The sequence below is a fragment of the Ovis aries genome, chromosome 3, assembly GCF_016772045.2.
Source record: "Ovis aries strain OAR_USU_Benz2616 breed Rambouillet chromosome 3, ARS-UI_Ramb_v3.0, whole genome shotgun sequence".
Classification (NCBI taxonomy): domain Eukaryota; kingdom Metazoa; phylum Chordata; class Mammalia; order Artiodactyla; family Bovidae; genus Ovis; species Ovis aries.
In genome coordinates, this window is record NC_056056.1 from 187,977,260 (window position 1) to 187,998,165 (window position 20,906).

At 42.1% G+C, this 20,906-nt stretch overlaps 1 protein-coding gene and 1 non-coding gene across 2 annotated transcripts in view; one reads left to right on the top strand and one right to left on the bottom strand.

The window, feature by feature from the left end:
- Positions 1–20,906, bottom strand: part of SMCO2 (single-pass membrane protein with coiled-coil domains 2) — an 86,812-nt gene that overhangs the window by 26,697 nt on the left and 39,209 nt on the right. Inside the window, exon 2 of the mRNA XM_042247382.1 lies at positions 4,401–4,515. Coding sequence (XP_042103316.1) covers positions 4,401–4,515 — 115 coding nt within the window. The remainder of the gene's footprint in view (positions 1–4,400; positions 4,516–20,906) is intronic.
- LOC114114186 (U6 spliceosomal RNA) lies at positions 2,459–2,562 on the top strand. The gene has a single exon (XR_003589023.2). It is a non-coding gene; the product is annotated as a U6 spliceosomal RNA (small nuclear RNA).

Consider the following 20,906-nt stretch of genomic DNA (forward strand, 5'->3'; position numbering starts at 1 on the left):
CCTCAACTTGTCCAGTTCCCCCTTCTTGTATATGGCCCCCCATTCATCCAAATGTCTCTGTCTGAAGACTGGAAGAAGTCCTTGAATTGTCATGGGAGACATTCTTTTCCCTTCTCGTTACCCGTTTCATATCCGCTTAGTATAGTATCCACTAATGCTACTTCATCTCTGTTCATGGCATCCCGGTTGGGGCCCTATCTCAAGTCCTCATCAGTTCCTGACTCCTGTTGGTGTCCTGGCTTCCTGCCTGCATCCTGCTCTATCCTGGCCTCAGCATCCTGCCTGCCTGCTTGCCTGTCATACCTTTTCCTGCACCCTTCCTCTCTCACAACACTGTTTCCCTTTGACTCCTTTATCCTTGCATGTGCTATGCCTTCTTTCTGAAATGCTTTTCTCCTATCTAGATCATCCTTCAAAACTCAGTTGTCATATCCCCAGTCTTAAGCTCTCCCTCCTGTATCCTTCATTAGCACATCTGCTACTTCTAGGGTGGATTTTTTCATACACACCCTTGTTCTTGCCTGAGTCCCTCCTAGTGTGTGAGCTCACTGAAGGGAAAGAATTTATATATAATATCTTAGCACATTTGTTGTTCAGTCACTCAGTCCTGTCCAACTCTTTGCGAGCCCATGGACCGCAGGATGCCAGGCTTCCCTGTCCTTCACCATCTTGCAGAGCTTGCTCAAACTCATGTCCATTGAATCGATGATGCCGTCCAACCATCTCATCCTCTGTCATCCCCTTCTCCTAGCACATAGTGGATGCTCAATAAGTGGTTATAGAAATACATTCTGTTTGTGAGAGATGCAAACAAAAGCAGGAAATAGGAAAGCCTGTTCACTGACCTGGCATCCGAAATCGGCGCTATGTATAGCAGTGTCAGGGACTGAAAATGGGAAGCCAGTGCAAAATATTCATTTCTAAGTGTTTTAGGGGGCTTTGATGGTTAGACATTGCAGCTTTGGCAGTCTACTAAAAAGCCTATTTTGTTAATTAAAACAACAACTGATCTTATTTTGCTCCTCTTAACTCTTTGTCCATTTCCTGAAAGTGTCCTTTAAATCTTTCTCTTATAAAAGACAAATGTAAGATTATGCAAAGTAGAGACTTTCTGGTTTGCTTTCAGAGAATAACAGGAAAAGATTTCTTCCTCAAGAAGTCATATATTTGTCCTTTTTCAGCACAAAGCTAAATTTATGAATAAGTATTTGTTAATTATGTGACTGCATGTAATTTATTTTTCTATAATTAAAAGATTTTCCATATAAATAAATGAACATAAAGAAATATAATCATAAATAAAAAATATATTTTCTTAAACCTTTATGCCCTGACTTGAAGTTTGTAAGAAATAGTCTGTAGTAATGAAGGCATTATACCCTTCGTATACCCTGCGAGTATAGACTATGTAAATCTCATGGAGTAAATAATTTTATTATCTAACTAGACTTATTCTATCCTAGGCCAACAAGTGATAGTATCATTGTCCACTGACTAATGGTAGGAACATTTTCCTGGAGTCCAGAGACGAGGACCCCACAAAGAATCAGATAACAGTATTTACAGAGTTTTACCTTCAATTCATGTGTTCACTAAGTTCATGGCTCCCACATCTCATTTTCCCCTTTCTTTCGCCTCTTTAAGACTCCTCTTCTAACTTAGTTCCTGTTTTGTTTTGTTTTGTTTTTGTAATGGATATCTGTCTCTTTCCACTTTTTGACTGTCTCATTGTTATCTATACACCACACATCTAACTCGATCCCTTCCCACCTTCTATCCCCTTCGGTTCCTTTTTTCTGTATATTTATTTTTATTTATTTATTTTGCTGTACCAGGTTTAGTTACAATACTCAGGATCTTCTCTTGTTGCAGCAGGTGACATCTTTCAGTTATAGCATGTGGATTCTTAGTTGTAGCATGTGGGATCTAGTTCCCTGACCAGGGATCAAACCTGATTGTCCTGCATTGGGAGCTCAGAGTCTTAGCCACTGGACCACCAAGGAAGTCCCACTTCTATTTCTTTGTTTTCTTTTCCTTTTTCCCCTTACTGCAGAGTCCTTGAAAGTAAAGTCCAGCTTGGGATGTTCTTTGAGGACTCTTCCCTCTAAGGATTGTAGAGTTGGCTGGCTATCCCTAAGCCCAAAATGTATTCAAAAGAGAAGTAGACAAAAAGATGAATCCTGGACTTCCTTGGAGGGTTGAATAAGCCTCAGAATAGGAAATACCCACTCCACAGATTGGAAACCACCTTCCTCTATAGCCAATAACCTGGGGAATCTATGGGGGAGATTTGGACATCAATAATAAAAGGAATCTTAGCCATGCATTTTCTTTGAACTAAAAGAAAGCATAAACTCTTTCCATGACAAACTCCAGCGTCAAGTTTCTCCATTCATGTCAGCTAGATGACTGAATTTCAAAGACTGAGAGAGGTTCAGACTGAATTAAGAGTAAATTAGTGCTCATTCCAACAGCTTATATACTAATATTTGAATGATACAGAGATTAACACGGCCCCTGAACAAGGATGACATGCGAATTCATGAAGTGTTCCATAGTTTTTGAGAAAGTTAAAGAAAACTCATTTAAAATTGCTTCAAAAGGAATAAAACAGCTAGGAATAAATAACCAAAGGGAATAAAGACCTGTACTCTGAAAAGTATAAAAAAATTAATGAAGGAAATTGAAGATGATACAAGAAATGGAATAATATTCTGTGCTCTTGGATTGGAAGAATTAATATTATTAAAATGATCATACTACCCAAAACAGTCTACAGATTTAATATAATCTCTATTAAAATACCCAGGACATTTTTCATAGAACTAAAACAAATAATAATAAAATTTATATAGAACCACAAAAAGACCCTAAATTACCAGAACAATCCTGAGGAAAAAGAAAAAAGCTGAAGGTATCACCCTTCCAGACTTTAGACTACACAACAAGACTACAATAATTGAAACAGCATGGTACTAGCACATAGATCAATGGAACAGAATAGAGAGCCCAGGAATAAACCCACACATCTATGGTTAGTCTTTAACAAAGAAGACAAGAACATACAATGGAGAAAAGACAGTCCCTTCAATAAGTGGTGCTGGAAAATCTGGACAGCCACATGTAAAACAATGAGATTAGAACATTTCCTTACACCATAAACAAAAATAAACTCAAAATGGTAAATTGTTAGAAGAGAACATAGGCAGAACACACTTTGACATAAATTGCAGCAATATTTTTTTTTGTGATCTGCTTAAGGCAAAAAATAAGATAAAAGCAAAAATAAACGAATGGAACATAATTAAACAGAAAAGTGGTATCACCTCACACCAATCAGAATGGTCGTCTTCAAAAAGTCTGCAAGTAACAAACACTGGAGAGGGTGTGGAGAAAAAGGAACCCTCCTTACAGTGTTGGTGGCACTGTAAATTCTTTGAGACCCCATGGACCATAGCCCCCCAGGCTCTTCTATCCATGGACTTCTCCAGGTAAGAATGCTGGAGTGGGTTGCCATGCCCTTTTCCAGGGGATCTTCCTAACCCAGGGATCAAACCCAGGTCTCCTGAAATGCAGGCAGATTCTTTATTGTTCGAGCTACCCAGAAAGGCAAAATGGTTGTCTGAGGAGGTCTTATAAATAGCTAAGAAAAGAAGAGAAATACAAGGCAAAGGAGAAAAGGAAAAATCTATCCATCTGAATGCAGAGTTCCAAAGAATATCTGGAGAAAATCCTAAGTCAAAAGGATACATGCACCGTTATGTTGATTGTAGTACTATTTACAATAGCCAAGACATGGAAGCAACCTAGACGTCCAGTGACAGATGAATTTAGATAATGGAACAGAAAATAGAATATTACTCATCCACAAAGAAGAATGAAATAATGCCATTTGTAGCAATATGGATGAACCTACAGATTATCATTCTAAGTGAAGTAAGCCGAGCAGAGAAAGACAAATATCAGATGATATCACTTATATGTGGAATCTAATACATATATTTATTTTCTTGGGTTCCAAAATCACTGTGGATGGTGAATGCAGCCATGAAATTAAAAGATGAGTAATGGATCTCTGTAATGCATCCTATTGGGAGACAATTTGCACTTCAAGGACAAATCTACATAGAGTAATTTGCTCTGAGGTAAAAAATGTCACAGTTATTTTATAATTTTTAAGAACAAAAATAATGTAATGCACAATTCTCTGTATGAGAACACTAGTAAGTCCGTTGTGTAATAACAGCTGCCTTCAGAAGAAAGAATACCTTCCTCTTTTTCAAGCTCTGAACATCTTGTACCTATTAGGAGGAAACCTTGAGATATACCCTTACCATTTTAGGATATGAAATATGAAGTTTCTCTCTTCACCCACTGTTATGTTTAAGTCTGTCCCTTACCCATTTTTTAGTCTCCAAATCTTGAAGGAAGTCAGTTTGACGGTTTTCAGAGCAAATATCCTCATCATCTGTTCTGTCCAAGTTGTGGTCCATTTTGGTAAATTCCTTTAGCAAACTGTAAGTCACACGATGGAGAGGTTGTTATTACGTCTTCAGTCTACAGTTTAGGCCTGCCCCAAACATTTCTAGAGGAAGAACACCTGGGTCTTTCTGGCCCCCCAAAGCACCTGCTACTCTTGTACTGATTTTATTCTGTTTGAATAATGTCTAGTGCAGTGTATTACTCAAGATAGAAATAGAGAGGCTGGATAAATATTTGTTGATTGACTCAATAAATGATTTAACAGTGAGATTCTGAATTCTAAAGCCCCTGCACAAACATGCTATGTGTGTGCAAATGTATGTGTAAAATAAACAAATAATAAATATTCTTCTTTTAAAAGTAGAGTTAAAAAGTATCATATGGTAAAACCCTGGTAGTTCAGCAGTTAGGACTCCATGATTTCACTGCTGAAGGCCTGCGTTTGACCCCTGCTTGGGGAACTAAGACCCTTTAAGCCACACAGCATGGCACCCCTCCTCCCCCCGCCAAAGACGAGTGTCCTGTGGTTCATAGGAAAGGAGTAAGTCTGTGCTACCATCATGCTCTCTAGACCCCGAGATGTCCTCCCAACATTCACTAGTTTATTTATTCTTCCACAGGGATTCTATGCATAAATAAGCAGCTATGTTTATGTAAATATATATATGCTTTTAAAAATACAAATTAGAGGATATTACATACACTTTCTGTACTATATAGGGCTTCTGTAAAAGTTCAGACAGTAAAGCACTCACTTGCAATGCAGGAGACCAGGGTTCAATCCCTGGGTCAGAAAAATCCCCTGGAGGAGATAGCCACCCACTCCAGTATTCTTGCCTGGAGAATTCTATGGACAGAGGAGCCTGGAGGGCTACAGTCTACAGAGTGGCAAAGAGTTGGACATGACTGAGTGACTAATGGAGAAGGCAATGGCACCCCACTCCAGTAATCTCGCCTGGAAAATCCCATGGATGGAGGAGCCTGGTAGGCTGCAGTCCATGGGGTCGCTGAGAGTCAGACACGACTGAGCGACTTCACTTTTGCTTTTCACTTTCATGCACTGGAGAAGGAAATGGCAACCCACTCCAGTGTTCTTGCCTAGAGAATCCCAGGGTCGGGGGAACCTGGTGGGCTACCGTCTACGGGGTCGCACAGAGTCAGACACGACTGAAGTGACTTAGCAGCAGCAGCAGCAGCAGCAGCAGCAGCAGCAGCAGCAGCAGCAGCAGCAGCAGCAGAGTGACTAATACACATATGCTATACTTTATATTTCTTTTCTAATGACTTCTTTTGGAGTCCATTTCATATTAGTACCTATAGAGCTGCCTCATTTTAAACATTGTTATATGGTATTCCTTCCTGAGGCTATATCATAATTTGCTAATCAGTTCTCTATTTATGTTTATATGCATTGTTTCTAATCAATTACCACTACAAACAATGCTGCAATGAATATCCCTACACATCTATGTGTATATGTGCAAGAATATCTATTGAATAAGCTCTACAATAGCATTGCTGGGTCAATAGACACATATACTTTAAAAATACGTGTGTGTGTGTGTGTGTGTGTGCACTCAGCAGCTCAGTCATGTCTGACTGTTTGCTACCTCATGGACTGTAGTCTGCCAGGCTCCTCTGTCCAGGGAGTTTTCCAGGCAAGAATACTGGAGTGGGTTGCCGTTTCCTCCTCTAGGGGATTTTCCCAACCCAGGGATCAAACCCGAATCTTTGGCGCCTCCTGCATTGGCAGGTAAATCCTTTACTACTATACTCCCTGGGAAGCCCAAAATTTTGATAGAGTTTACCAAATCATGCTTAAAAGGGGCTAAATCCATTTAAAATTCCAGAAAAAAAATGATGAGAGTTCCTGTTTTCCCATTCTTTTCTAAAATCATGTATTAGAAACATTTTTGATCTTTGTCAATCTGGTAAATTTAAACTGGTTTATCACTGTAGTTTTAATCTCTTTTTATGAGAGTTTGAACATCTTTACCTGTGTGTATAAAACTCATTTGTGTTTCCGTTGTTGTGGTAATTGTGTTGATAATCCCTTGCCTATTATCTATTGGACTATTGTTATTTTGCTAGACTGCATATATCTGTGTAGATGTGTAAACACACACACACACACACTCACATATACTTTTGAATGAATCACAATATACAAGTGATAAAGGCCTATGGCAGTAGTTTCTTATATACGACTCTTGAACCTTGAGGTGGGGGGCCCTCTCTACCTATCCTTCAGAGAAAGTGGTCCTGGAATCAATACACGTTTCTATAGATTTAAAAAATACTGCTGACATATAAACATAACATAAACATATACTGTTTCCAAATGTATATGCTACTGTTATTAATAAGTTATAAATGAATTTTAAAACATCTTTGATGTAGTAGCTTTTTTGACACATGAGAGGTTCTGAGAAATCTTTTCCTTTAAAAAATTTCTTTTGATTTAAAAAAGCTGTAAACCATTTTTATAGTCTACAATTTTATCAAACCTGGGTCTCCTGCATTGCAGGTATATTTTTTACCATCTGAGCCACCAGAACAAGCAGAGATCAGAGGATTGTACCCAGCCCTAAACAGCAAGAAATCTTCTCCTCTGGGCACGCAAATGGGTGACTGTAGTAAATTGTCACAGAGGGTGGTCTGGACCTCAGGACCTCAAGAGACAGAATTCCTAAGGGACAGAGGGGACTGTAGACTGGAAAAACAGGACGTGATTGGCAGGCATTTTCCTAGAAGAGTGATTTATGGCTATGATTAGGAACAGACGGAGGGAAAAGCGCTGGGAACCACAGAGACACTGGAATCATTTGGGCAACCAAGGGCTGGCCAATCAGTCTGTGGCAAAACTGAGCTTTATCTTTTTAAAAAAATTTTTTGTTGTACTGAGTCTTCATTGCTGTGCACAGATTTTCTCTAGTTGCAGGAAACAGGGGCTACTCTTCCTTGCGGTGTGCGGGCTTCTCGTTGCAGCTTCTTCTCTTGTTGCAGAGCACAGGCTCTAGCCACCTAGGCTCCAGTAGTTGTGGTGCATGGGCTTAGTTGCCCTGCGGCATGTGGGATCTTCCTGGACCAGGGATCAAGCCCTTGCTCCCTGCATTGGCAGACAAATTCTTAACCACTGGACCACCAGGGAAGTCCTGAGCTTCATCTTTCACCTATGTGGGGCGCCACAGTGGAAGTGGGGGGACTCCTGTGAAGGAGAAGCTACAGGAAGATGCCAGAACCTAGAGTGTGACAAAGAAGAATAAATCTTCGATCTCTTTCAGGAAAGACTCTGTGACCTGCCCAATCTCATATAGCTCCCATCTGGACAGTTTGTCTTGTGTCCTGAAGATGGTAAACATTACCAAGGCAACTCCAAACTCTGAAAGATGAATGATCACTGAGTTCTGCTGAGTTTTGTGTCTCTTTCCAGTCCAAAACTTAAAATATGCTACAAATAATAATATTTCCTTATTTTGGTAACTCTTTAGCATCCTAATGGCTTCCATTGGTTGATTTAAAGGAAAATCTCTTCCTCTAAAATCAAGTAGCTTCACAAATTCTGTCCCCAAACATTTTCTCACATTTCAAACAGCAACAGTCAGTGTCCTAATGATGGCTCATGTTTGTGCAGCTCCTAATAAATTATGAAGTACCTCTCACACATTTCTTCATCTGTGGGCATGCTTAGTCACTTAGTCATGTTCAACCCTTTGTCGTCCCATGGACTGTAGCTCACCAGCCTCCTCTCTTCATGAAATTCTCCAGGCAAGAATTCTGGAGTGGGTAGCCATTCCTTTCTCCAAGGGATCTTTCTGACCCAGGGATTGAACCTGGGTTTCCTGCATTGCCATCAGATTTTTTGCCATTTGAGCATCCAGGGAAGCCCTTCTTATCCAGTTCCCACAATAGCACAGTGAAGAAGGTTTTGTTGTTGTTGTTTGGTTGCTAAGCTGTGTCCAACTCTTTTGCGACCCCATGGACTGTAGCCCACTGATCACCTCTGTCCGTGAGATTTCCCAGGCAAGAATACCAGAGTGCGTTGCCATTTCATCCTCCAGGGGATCTTTTGCAACCCAGGAATCAAACTCATGTCTCCTTCAGCTCCTGCACTGGCAGGAGGATTCAAAGGTATTAGCCCCATTTTCTGTGACTCTGGGAGATGGTGTACTGTATTTAGAATCGTATAGCAAAGCCAGGACCCAGAACATCCATGTCCTCACAGCTACTTGTAAGGGATTTCTCCCCCACACCAAAGATAATCTAGACCAAGCTCTCCAATAAAACTTTCTGTGATGGTAGAAATGTTCTCTACACTGTTCAGTTCAATAGTACCAGACACCTATGTCTACCTATGAGCAATTGAGCTGTGACTAATGCAACCGAGGAATGAATTTTTAATTTAATTTTTGATTTAATTAAATATTGATTAAATTAAATTTTGATTTAATGAATTTTTTATTTGATTTTTGATTTAATTAAATAGTCACATGGAGCAAGGGGCTACCATATCGGACACCTCAGAATTTGCTGGACCAGGGATCCACAAGCTATCTTTTGTGGGCCAAATCCATCCTGCTTTCTGCTTCTGTAAATAACATTTTTTTTTTAACACAGCCACATCTATTCCCTCTCATATTGTCTGTGAGTGCTTTGGTGTTGCTATGACAGAGTGGAATGGTTGCAAGAGGGACGTAAATTTGGCATGTAGAGCCTAAAATATTCACTTTCTGGCCCTTTATGGAAAAAAAATTGCCAACCCCTCTTCTAGACCATCTTTTTCTATGATAGTGGGTATTTCCTACAATGAATCAACTGATTGCAGTGAATAACAACTTCATGACTTCCCTGGTGATCAGTGGTTAAGAATCCACCTGCCAATGCAGGGAAAAGTCTGATCACTAGCCCAGGGAAATTCCACATGCCTCAGAGCAACTAAGCCCATGCACCATAACTACCGAACTTGTGCTCTAGAGCCCATGCCCTGCAACAAGCGAAGTCACTGCAATGAGAACCCCACACACTGCCTCTAGAGAGTATCCCCTGCTCGCCACAGCTGGAGAAAGCCTGTGTGCAGCAGCAAGACTCAGCACAGTCTAAATAAATTAAATAAATAAAAAGAAAAGATTTTGGATTTTAGAGAGTCAGGCTGAGTTCATATCACAGCATCAATACATAGCAGCTGGGCATAATCTTAAGGTTCTAGGTCTTACTTTCCTCACCTGTAGAATGGGGCTTAACACAGTGTCAGATAGATGCAAACACTTGGCGATGGTTTCTACCTATTTATAATTAAAATAGAAATGGGAGCTATTGTAAGATATCTTTGGCCTCAAATATTACAATAATTATAACAACAATAATAATATGCTTACATACGTGCAGCACCTTCAGTTTATAAGGCACTTTCACCAAGTTATTTATTTCTCATCTCCACCCTATAGTCAGTCAACCAAAGTAGATTTTATTAATTTTTTAGATGTATAAACTGAGAGAAATGATCCATGATCTATCCAAAATTTTATTTCTAGAAAATGGTAGAAACAGGATTTTAACCTGCAAATTTTGGTTACAAGTTTTACAATCATCCTACTATTAAATGTAAATTTGAGGCCCACTATGTTCTCATGCTAAAGAATTCACCTGCATGCAAGAGACAGGGTTCAATCCCTGCATCTGGAAGATCCCCTGGAGAAGGAAATGGTAACCCATTCCTGTATCCTTACCTGGAAAATCCCACGGAAAGAGGAGTCTAGCAGGCTACAATCCATGAGGTTGCAAAAGAATCAAACACGACTTAGTGATTAAACAGCAAAACATTAATCAGCAGCCTTCTTGCTTCAAAATAAAACCATCTTTTGAAGCACCTTATAAATAGTTCTGTAGTGTGGGCCCTTGCTACTTACTCAAAGTATGGTCTGTAGATCAGCAGCATCAGTATCAAATAGGAGCTTGAATCTCAGATCCCACCCAAGACTCAGTGACTCAGCTTCCACATTTTCACAAGATCCCAGGGGATTCCTAATCCTGTTAAAGTCTGGAAGTACCTGCACTCTAGGCCTCATCAGCTAGAATCTGTCTTCTCCCTCCTCCACCTTGGCTCTTCATTCCTATATGTTTACACTATGGGCCTCTAGGAATTTGGGGTACAACTGAGTGAATCCCTCATCCTTCCCCCTCTCCACTTCATCAAAACCTTTAAAGTTACAAATTTGGAGAAGTGTTAGTCAAAAGGAACAGAACAACTGTTTCAAAAAACAGCTGATGAAATCTATAATTTACATTTTTTGGACATTTTCTCCAAGCCAGACCACCTACCTGCTAGCTGGTCAATTTGGGATCTCAAAAATTTTATAGCATGATATTAAAAATCAGGGATTTGGTGTCATCTTGGCCCTGGCACAGTTAAAATGAGCAGGTATGGCTGTGAAATTGTGTATACCTGGTAATATCCTTGCTCCTTCCAATCTGGTGATCACAGACACCTTTAGGTGCAGTGGGATAGGCTAGAAACAGTCAAGTTTCCCTGGAGCGTTCTGGTGATGCTGGGTCCTCCTTTCCCCAGCAACAACGGCAGAGAGGAGGCCATTGATGAGGGTGCACACCTAGGCAGATGAGTTTGCAGTTGGACTTGCCCTCTTTGACATTCCGCTTAGAATGCAGCACATGTGACCCTTCAACCCCCTCTCACAAGGTTCCAGGGACATAGTGCTCTCCTGCTTTTCTTTTACCTGTGTCTCCAGCCTATCTCCAAGCTTCCTTGCTTCTCTTGCCAACTCTGTGGAAATGAAATCCTGCCCTGGCCTCAATCCTCTGTCCATCCATCCACTGGGGTCTGACAGGAGGTTCTGGGGTGATCTTCTAACCTCAGCTTCTCCCACGTCTGCCCTTTCATCTCCTTGCCTAAACAAGGCATCCAAGACCTTCTACGATGGAGGACAGAACTTTACCTACTCCTTCCCCACTTCAGCAGGAATGAGGAAGCAGTTTACCAACTTTCAAACCAGGGCTGCCCCTACTCCTTGGCTTGGTCACCTATTTGCCTTTGAGGTCCGCATTTCCTCTTACTGCCCTCCACAACCCACTTTCACTTCCTCTAGGAATTCAATGCTAAGTTCCCATTTCCCCCCACATCTCATCTTCACCCATCCTTCTTGAGGAATCCAGCAGATAACATTCTGACTTTATAGGTCCTCAGCTCCTCAACTCTTAAGGCTTTCCCCTTCACCTACCAAAATTATTCAGCAGCACTGAGACCAAACACAGATCTTTTCTTTATAAACATGAACATTAGAATTAGATTGTTGATGGAGACCTGGGTTTGCCATTTATCAGCTATTTGATTTGCAGCAAAATTTAAACTTTTGTCTGAAAAATGGGGCTGAGATTACCTGCCTAATTGGTTTGCTGGGAAGTTGGAGGCAATAATGTGAGGAAGGAGTTTGGGGCTGGACTGGACGATTGCTAGTGCTCCCACTAGAACGTGGGCTCCTTGAAGACAGGAGGTTTGTGTGCGTTGACTGCTGCATTCCCAGCACTAGAAGGTGGCTGGTACATAATAGGTATTCAGCCAAACTGTGTCGAAGAAATGGGGTGAATGCACATATGCTGGCCATCGTTTTATGGCAAAATTTTAGGTCTTGTCAGCACTCTGAGTGTTTCCTCAGCCAGAAGCTTAATCTAAGATGTCTCATATCCCTCCTGGACTTCCCTAAGCTCCCTTCCTACCTGGGAACCCAGACTACCTCACACTGAGATCTCTCACAGTGCCTGGGAGGCCCAGCTTCAGCCTTGGGTTCCTGCTTGATATTACGACTAGGCTCCTAACTTTGGTTGTCCCAGGTGACTTCATGTTTCTTTAGAAGACTGTTATGAGTGGTTCCACCACAATTTAACAACAGTGCATGCAGGCAGGCTAAGTCACTCAGTCATGTCCAGTTCTTTGTGACCCCATGGACTGTACCTGCCAGGCTCCTCTGTCCATGGGATTTCCCAGGCAAGAATAGTGGAGCGGGTTGCCATGCCCTCCTCCAGAGGATCTTCCCAATCCAGGGATCAAACCTGCATCTCTTATGTCCCCTGTATTGGCAGGCAGGTTCTTTACCACTAGCGCCCCCTGGGAAGCCCTTAACAACAACACCAGCAATAATAGTATCTTACACTTACTGACTGTATAGAGCTCTCCATCTTTTGCTGCAGACAGTATAATCAATCTGATTTCAGTGTTGACCATCTGGTGATGTCCATGTGTAGAGTGTTCTCTTGTGTTGTTGGAAGAGGGTGTTTGCTATGACCAGTGCATTTTCTTGGCAAAACTCTATTAGTCTTTGCCTTGCTTCATTGCGCATTCCAAGGCCAAATTAGCGTGTTACTCAGGTGTTTCTTGACTTCCTACTTTTGCATTCCAGTCCCCTATAATGAAAAGGACATCTTTTTTGGGTGTTAGTTCTAAAAGGTCTTGTAGGTCTTCATAAAACCGTTCAACTTCAGCTTCTTCAGCATTACTGATTGGGGCATAGACTTGGATTACTGTGATATCGAATGGTTTGCCTTGGAAATGAAGAGAGATCATTCTGTCGTTTTTGAGATTGCAAAAACATCCGCTGGATCAAGGAAAAAGCAAGAGAGTTCCAGAAAAAACATCTATTTCTGTTTTATTGACTATGCCAAAGCCTTTGACTGTGTGGATCACAATAAACTGTGGAAAATTCTTCAAGAGATGGGAATACAAGACCACCTGACCTGCCTCTTGAGAAATCTGTATGCAGACCAGGAAGCAACAGTTAGAATTGGACATGGAACAACAGACTGGTTCCAAATAGGAAAAGGAGTACGTCAAAGCTGTATATTGTCACCCTGCTTATTTAACTTCTATGCAGAGTACATCATGAGAAACGCTGGACTGGAAGAAGCACAAGCTGGAATCAAGATTGCTGGGAGAAATATCAGTCACCTCAGATATGCAGATGACACCACCCTTATGGCAGAAAGTGAAGAGGAGCTAAAAAGCCTCTTGATGAGAGTGAAAGAGGAGAGTGAAAAAGTTGGCTTAAAGCTCAACATTCAGAAAACTAAGATCATGGCATCTGGTCCCATCACTTCATGGGAAATAGATGGGGAAACAGTGGAAACAGTGTCAGACTTTATTTTTTTGGGCTCCAGAATCACTGCAGATGGTGATTGCAGCCATGAAATTAAAAGACGTTTACTCCTTGGAAGAAAAGTTATGACCATATTAAAAAAGCAGATAGCATATTCAAAAGCAGAGATATTACTTTGCTGACTAAGGTCCGTCTAATCAAGGCTATGGTTTTTCCTGTGGTCATGTATGGATGTGAGAGTTGGACTGTGAAGAAGGCTGAGCGCCGAAGAATTGATGTTTTTGAACTGTGGTGTTGGAGAAGACTCTTGAGAGTCCCTTGGACTGCAAGGAGATCCAACCTGTCCACTCTGAAGGAGATGAACCCTGGGATTTCTTTGGAAGGAATGATGCTAAAGCTGAAACTCCAGTACTTTGGCCACCTCATGCGAAGAGTTGACTCATTGGAAAAGACTCTGATGCTGGGAGGGATTGGGGGCAGGAGAAGGGGATGACAGAGGATGAGATGGCTGGATGGCATCATGGACTTGATAGACATGAGTCTGAGTGAACTCCGGGAGATGGTGATGAACAGGGAGGCCTGGCGTGCTGCGATTCATGGGGTCGCAAAGAGTCGGACACAACTGAGTGACTGAACTGAACTGAACTGAACTGCATTTTAGACTCTTTTGTTGACCATGATGGCTACTTCATTTCTTGTGAAGGATTCCTGCCCACAGTAGTAGATATAACGGTCATCTGAGTTAAATTCACCCATTCCAGTCCATTTTAGTTCACTGATTCCTAGAATGTCGACATTCACTCTTGCCATCTCCTGTTTGACCACTTCCAATTTGCCTTGATTCATGGACCTGACATTCCAGGTTCCTATGCAATATTGCCCTTTACAGCATCGGACCTTGCTTCTATCACCAGTCACATCCACAGCAGGGTATTGTTTTTGCTTTGGCTCCATCCCTTCATTCTTTCTGGAGTTATTTCTCCACTGACCTCCAATAGCATATTGGGCACCTACTGACCTGGGAGTACCTCTTTCAGTATCCTACCATTTTGCCTTTTCATACTGTTCATGGGGTTCTCAAGGCAAGAATACTGAAGTGGTTTGCCATTCCCTTCTCCAGTGGACCACATTCTGTCAGACCTCTCCACCATGACCCGCCCATCTTGGGTTGCCCCGCGGGCATGGCTTAGTTTCATTGTGTTAGACAAGGCTGTGGGAAGGCATCACTACAAACAAAGCTAGTGGAGGTGATGGAATTTCAGTGGAGCTATTTCAAATCCTGAAAGATGATGCTGTGAAAGTGCTGCACTCAATATGCCAACAAATTTGAAAAACTCAGCAGTGGCCACAGGACTGGAAAAGCTCAGTGTTCATTCCAATCCCAAAGAAAGGCAATGCCAAAGAATGCTCAAACTACCGCACAATTGCACTCATCTCACACGCTAGTAAAGTAATGCTCAAAATTCTCCAAGCCAGGCTTCAGCAATACGTGAACTGTGAACTTCCTGATGTTCAAGCTGGTTTTAGAAAAGGCAGAAGAACCAGAGATCAAATTGCCAACATCCGCTGGATCATGGAAAAGCAAGAGAGTTCCAGAAAACATTTATTTCTGTTTTATTGACTATGCCAAAGACTTTGACTGTGTGGATCACAAGAAACTGTGGAAAATTCTTCAAGAGATGGGAATACCAGACCACCTGACCTGCCTCTTGAGAAATCTGTATGCAGACCAGGAAGCAACAGTTAGAACTGGACATGGAACAGCAGACTGGTTCCAAATAGGAAAAGGAGTACGTCAAGGCTGTATACTGTCACCCTGCTTATTTAACTTCTATGCAGAGTACATCATGAGAAACGCTGGACTGCAACAAACACAAGCTGGAATCAAGATTGCTGGGAGAAATATCAATAACCTCAGATATGCAGATGACACCACCCTTATGGTAGAAAGTGAAGAGGAACTAAAAAGCTCTTGATGAAAGTGAAAGAGGAGAGTGAAAAAGTTGGCTTAAAGCTCAACATTCAGAAAACTAAGATCATGGCATCCGGTCCCATCACTTCATGGGAAATAGATGGGGAAACAGTGGAAACAGTGTCAGACTTTATTTTTTTGGGCTCCAGAATCACTGCAGATGGTGATTGCAGCCATGAAATTAAAAGACACTTACTCCTGGGAAGAAAAGTTATGACCAACCTAGATAGTATATTCAAAAGCAGAGACATTACTTTGCCGACTAAGGTCCGTCTAGTCAAGGCTATGGTTTTTCCTGTGGTCATGTATGGATGTGAGAGTTAGACTGTGAAGAAGGCTGAGCGCCGAAGAATTGATGGTTTTGAACTGTGGTGTTGGAGAAGACTCTTGAGAGTCCCTTGGACTGCAAGGAGATCCAACCAGTCCATTCTGAAGGAGATCAGCCCTGGGATTTCTTTGGAAGGAATGATGCTGAAGCTGAAACTCCAGTACTTTAGCCACCTCATGTGAAGAGTTGACTCATTGGAAAAGACTTGATGCTGGGAGGGATTGGGGGCAGGAGAAGAAGGGAATGACAGAGGATGAGATGACTGGATGGCATCACGGACTCCGGGAGTTGGCGATGGACAGGGAGGCCTGGTGTGCTGCGATTCATGGGGTCGCAAAGAGTTGGACACGACTGAGCGACTGAAATGAACTGAACTGAACACAACTGAACACTTACTGAATGTTTACTAATGTGCCAGGCACTCTTCTAAGTGTCACATGTATGACCTAATTTAACTCTTACTACTTTCCAGATACAGAGGGATCTGGGATTCAAACGTAAAACTTCCTAGTCTGGCTCCCGGGACCATGTCCTTAAGAACTGTATAGGACAATTCTTCCCTTGGGTTCTCACTGTTCCTCCGTGCAGTTTTACGCATCTCTTGTTGCCCCCAAACATGTTGGCCGCAGCAGCTGCTTCCTGTCTTGCTCGGTTCCTTTCTCACTCTGCCCACTAGATCTCTCTGCGAGCAGTGACCCAGCCATCGCATTACTGCACGGATGGAGGCTGCCTGATGAGAATCTTCCCACCACTCACCGCACAGCTCCTCTGTGAAGCACTTCTCCATTCAGAACATGCCATGTATCCCTCATCCTCGCCCTCTGCCCTTCTAAGCTCAGAGAATGTCCTTTCCCACTCTCCTTTCTTCAGGCTCCCTGGAAGACCCTTGTTTGTTTGTGGGTGGCATGGATTGGGGAGGGCGAGATCCTCTACCATCAGTTACCAATTCTCTTGCAATTTCCAAAACTCTTTTCCAGATTCACTTCAGGCGTCCCATGAAGGAGTGCACATTTTCCTAGAGGAAGCAGACCTGCAAGTATACTTCTTACGTCTTCAAGCTCTGCCTTTGTACTAACGTTTTGCAAACCAGGTCCTATATCTCCACTTGTAGAAAAATATCCTTCACCCTGTGTATTTGAACTACCATCTTTTTTCTCTCTGTTCTTTTAACATTTCTCAAAATTTCAGAGACTATGTGTTGCTCCTCTCATGGTGGTGGTTGCCTTTAGTCACTAAGTCATGTCGAACTCTTGTGGCCCACCAGGCTCCTCTATCCATGGGACTCTCCAGGCAAGAATGCTGGAGTGGGTTCCCATTTCCTTCTCCAGGGAATCTTCCTGACCCAAGGATCAAATAGGGGTTTCCTGCCTTGCAGACGGATTCTTCACTGATTGAGCCACCAGGGAAACCCCCAAGCAGTACGTCTTCTTATGCTAAATGCTTACAGTGTGAAGGTTTTTGTTTGTTTGGTGCTTAGTTTTCTATTTATAGAGCCTTTAATAACCAATTTCTTTGGTGAGGTGGAAATAGTACACTTTGTTTCTCACAGTCATTTGACTCTGCCAGTTTCACTGAAGCTTGCAGCAGTGTGTTTCACGGACCACCCTTTGGGAATCCCCTTTTTAAGATGCTAGATACTGCAAGAGAAGCTCCATACGCACAAGAACCTCTTGTAAATAGCAGCGACCACAATCACAGGGCATCCTCACTGTCACATCTTGGAGGTCACAACCTTGGCAGTTTTCTGGAAGGACTTTTCCTCGTCCACTGTCATAATCCCTAGGTGCTCAGAGGCAGGCTTTCTCGCATGCTCAGTGAGCTCTAACCCCAGTATCTATCCCATCCCGTGAGTTGTGGTCCCAGTTGGTTCTCACTGCCTGTTACCTGGCCTGCCCCCATCCAGTCAGTTCTGAGAGGTGGCCTTAGTATCAAGAAGGACTTTGGATCCTGTAAAAACCCTAAGCCTGGCTATGTTGACAAAAGTGAGGGCCCAGAAATTTCAGGAATTAAACCTAGAAATGAGTAAATATGCGTATGTTCTCAAAGGAATAGAAACTGTTAATGAGCACCTTTCCTCGGAGGGTTCTGCAATATTTTGATTTACTAACATTGTTGTGAAGCCAGTAGTTAGTTCAGTGAGTCTGCTTTGAAAGTGCCTCTTTTTAAACTTCACCAGGGCAGAGGGATATCCACAAGTTACTCAAATCTCTGAGCTTCCCTTTTTTCATCAGCAAAATGGAGGAACATCGACCTTGAAGGCTTATTGTGAGTAGGAAATGAAATGCTGTGTATAACGTGCCTGGTACAACCCTGGAACACAGTAGGCACACAAGAAAAGAGAAGCAATGGCCTGAAGGAATTGAATACACAAAACCTCAAGTGACAGTCTTGACCACTGTAATAGCAGAATATTATTCATTCTGTGTCTGGGAAGCCCTGGCTTCCAGCCCTTCAATAAAATGGTAAAATCACTGTTTATTTGAAGGATATTGCGCTGAAAGAGAAAAGTACATTAGAGGGAGTGGGAGGAAATTTGTGTTATGTCCTATGATGTTAAGGAAAGAACTTGGAAACCAAAACCCCCCACTGCGTGCATGCTAAGTCCCTTCAGTCATGACCGACTCTTTGCGACTCCATGGACTGTAGCCCTCTGGGCTTTGCTGTCCGTGGGATTCTCCAGGCAAGAATATTGGAGTGGGTTGCCATTTCCTCCTTCAGGGGATCTTCCTGATCCAGGGATCAAATCCGGGTCTCCTGCATTGCAGCCAGATTCTTTACAGTCTGAGCCACCTGCGAAGCCCCAAACTCCCCCCATTAGACCCTAAATAACAGTGATGTCTGGCCTTCCCTGGTGGTCCAGTGTTTAAGAATTCACCTACCAATGCAAGGGTTCGATCCCTCATCTGGGAGGATCCCACATTTCTTGGGGCAACGACAACTACTGAGCCTGCTCTCTAGAGCCTGAGAGCTACAAATACTGAGCCCACAAGTCATGACTACTAAGCCCAAGGGCCAAAAGCCCATGTTCTGCCACAAGAGAATCCCCTATTCTCTGCAACTAGAGAAAGCCCATGTGCAGCAATGAAGACTCAGAACAGCCAAAAATAAATAAATAAGTAAATAAAAGAGTGATGTCAGAGTTGAAACTAAAGAAATTGCTAAAGAGCCTGTAGAAAGAGCAAGATTAGGGAAAGTAGTGCCTACACATCCACAGATATTTAGGACTCAATATCTGTGTGAAGTCCCCTTCTTGGTGGTAACAGCATTCTCATCCCTCTTATCAAATATTCATCAGCTGCTTATTGAATCTAGGACACTGTGCTAAATAAGGCAGGGGATAAAAGGATGTGCAATACAGTCTTCACCTTCAGTTTGGAAAAAAGATAAATAACAACAGTCAGTATATGTTGGACAGCAAATACAGGATTGTGAAGCAAAGGGATTATTGGATGGATGCTTACATGGGGGTAGGGCAGCTGTTCTAATACTTTTAAAGAGTTTCACACAGTGAATAGGACTTGAATTCAAGGAAATGAAGATAGGGAAGGAAGTCTTCCAGGGAACGAGAACTGTCTTAAACACCAACATAGAGTTTGAACTTAAATAGGATTTGATGAAGATGTAATTTTTCGGATAAACTTAATTGTATTTTATTCAATTATAATTTAATTTTTGTTTTAACCTATTAAATAGGAAAGAAGGCAATGATGAAAGGCATTTATGTCAATATTTATTTATGGCCCCGTCTATATCTTTACATAGATAATTTGCAGGATGTTCATCCAAAATTTAAAAAGTCTGTTTTGGAGTGGTAGACATTTTTGTGATTTTTCTGTACAGTACAGATTTCAGAAAATATAAAGGAAAGGAAGAAAGGCAGGAAGGCAGGCAAGGCTGCTGGCATTGGGAATTAGTGAGGATTCCCATAAAAGGATGTGGCATGAAACAGTCATGCTGTAGGAACACAACCATTTCAGACAAGGTTTTAGAAAGGAATACGTGGCGTCTAAGCAGGCTGATAGAAAAGGAAGCAGTGGTTTTGGGGCACTGGGATGGGCTTTCTTAGGCAAGCCGTATGAAGCTCATTTCACTTCCTTTTGTAGAACAGAGATGCAGTTAGTCTTTCCTGCACACCAAAATCTTTTCTCAAGGACTTAACAATACAATTGACATAAGATGAGGAAAAATGGAATCATTGTGGAAACCCATGTAATTTTTTGCTAATGCAAAAGAAAAAGGAGACAGAACACAGGTTTTCTCATAATTTTCCTCTATCTGAAACATCGGATACCTTACCTCCTCCAGGGTGAGGTAACAAGAATATATTACATTTCATTTTAACCAAAAGTTCTGATTAAGAAGTTTTCATTTCTGAGGTCATATGCAGACTCATCCTCTCAGGGAATTTCTATGAAAATCAGGAAGGGATTTGGAAAGAAAGTGGTACAGACATATTTGGCAGTGACATACTTTTAACTGCCAAGACTTGAGCCCATATATTGTTTTGCCTGGAAACCCCAGTCATTTTAAGCCATGATTTCAGGACTTCGGTGCTGAGGGTGGCTCAGAACTTTGACTGAGGAGGCTGACTTCCAAGGATTCATCCCCTCTACCCATCCCCACCCTCCCCTTCACTCCCTGAACCCCCCAACTTCCTACCCTTGGTTGACTATTGAGTGGTTCTGATACTGTGCAGGCAGGGAGAGAAGGGGACAACAGAGGATGAGATGGTTGGATGGGATCACAGACTCAACAGACATGAGTCTGAGCAAGCTCTGGGAGTTGGTGATGGACAGAGAAGCCTGATGTGCTGCAGTCCATGGAGTCACAAAGAGTTGGACATGACTGAGCGACTGAACTAAATTGATATTGTGAAAGCACACCAAAGACTTTTGGAACTCAAAGAGTGTCTAATCTACTGTCATGACCCACTATGAAATTTGTGGGGCCCAGTGAAAGCGAAAATATAGGGTCTTTTATTAAAAACAATTAAGAATTTCAAGACAGCAACAGGAGAACACTA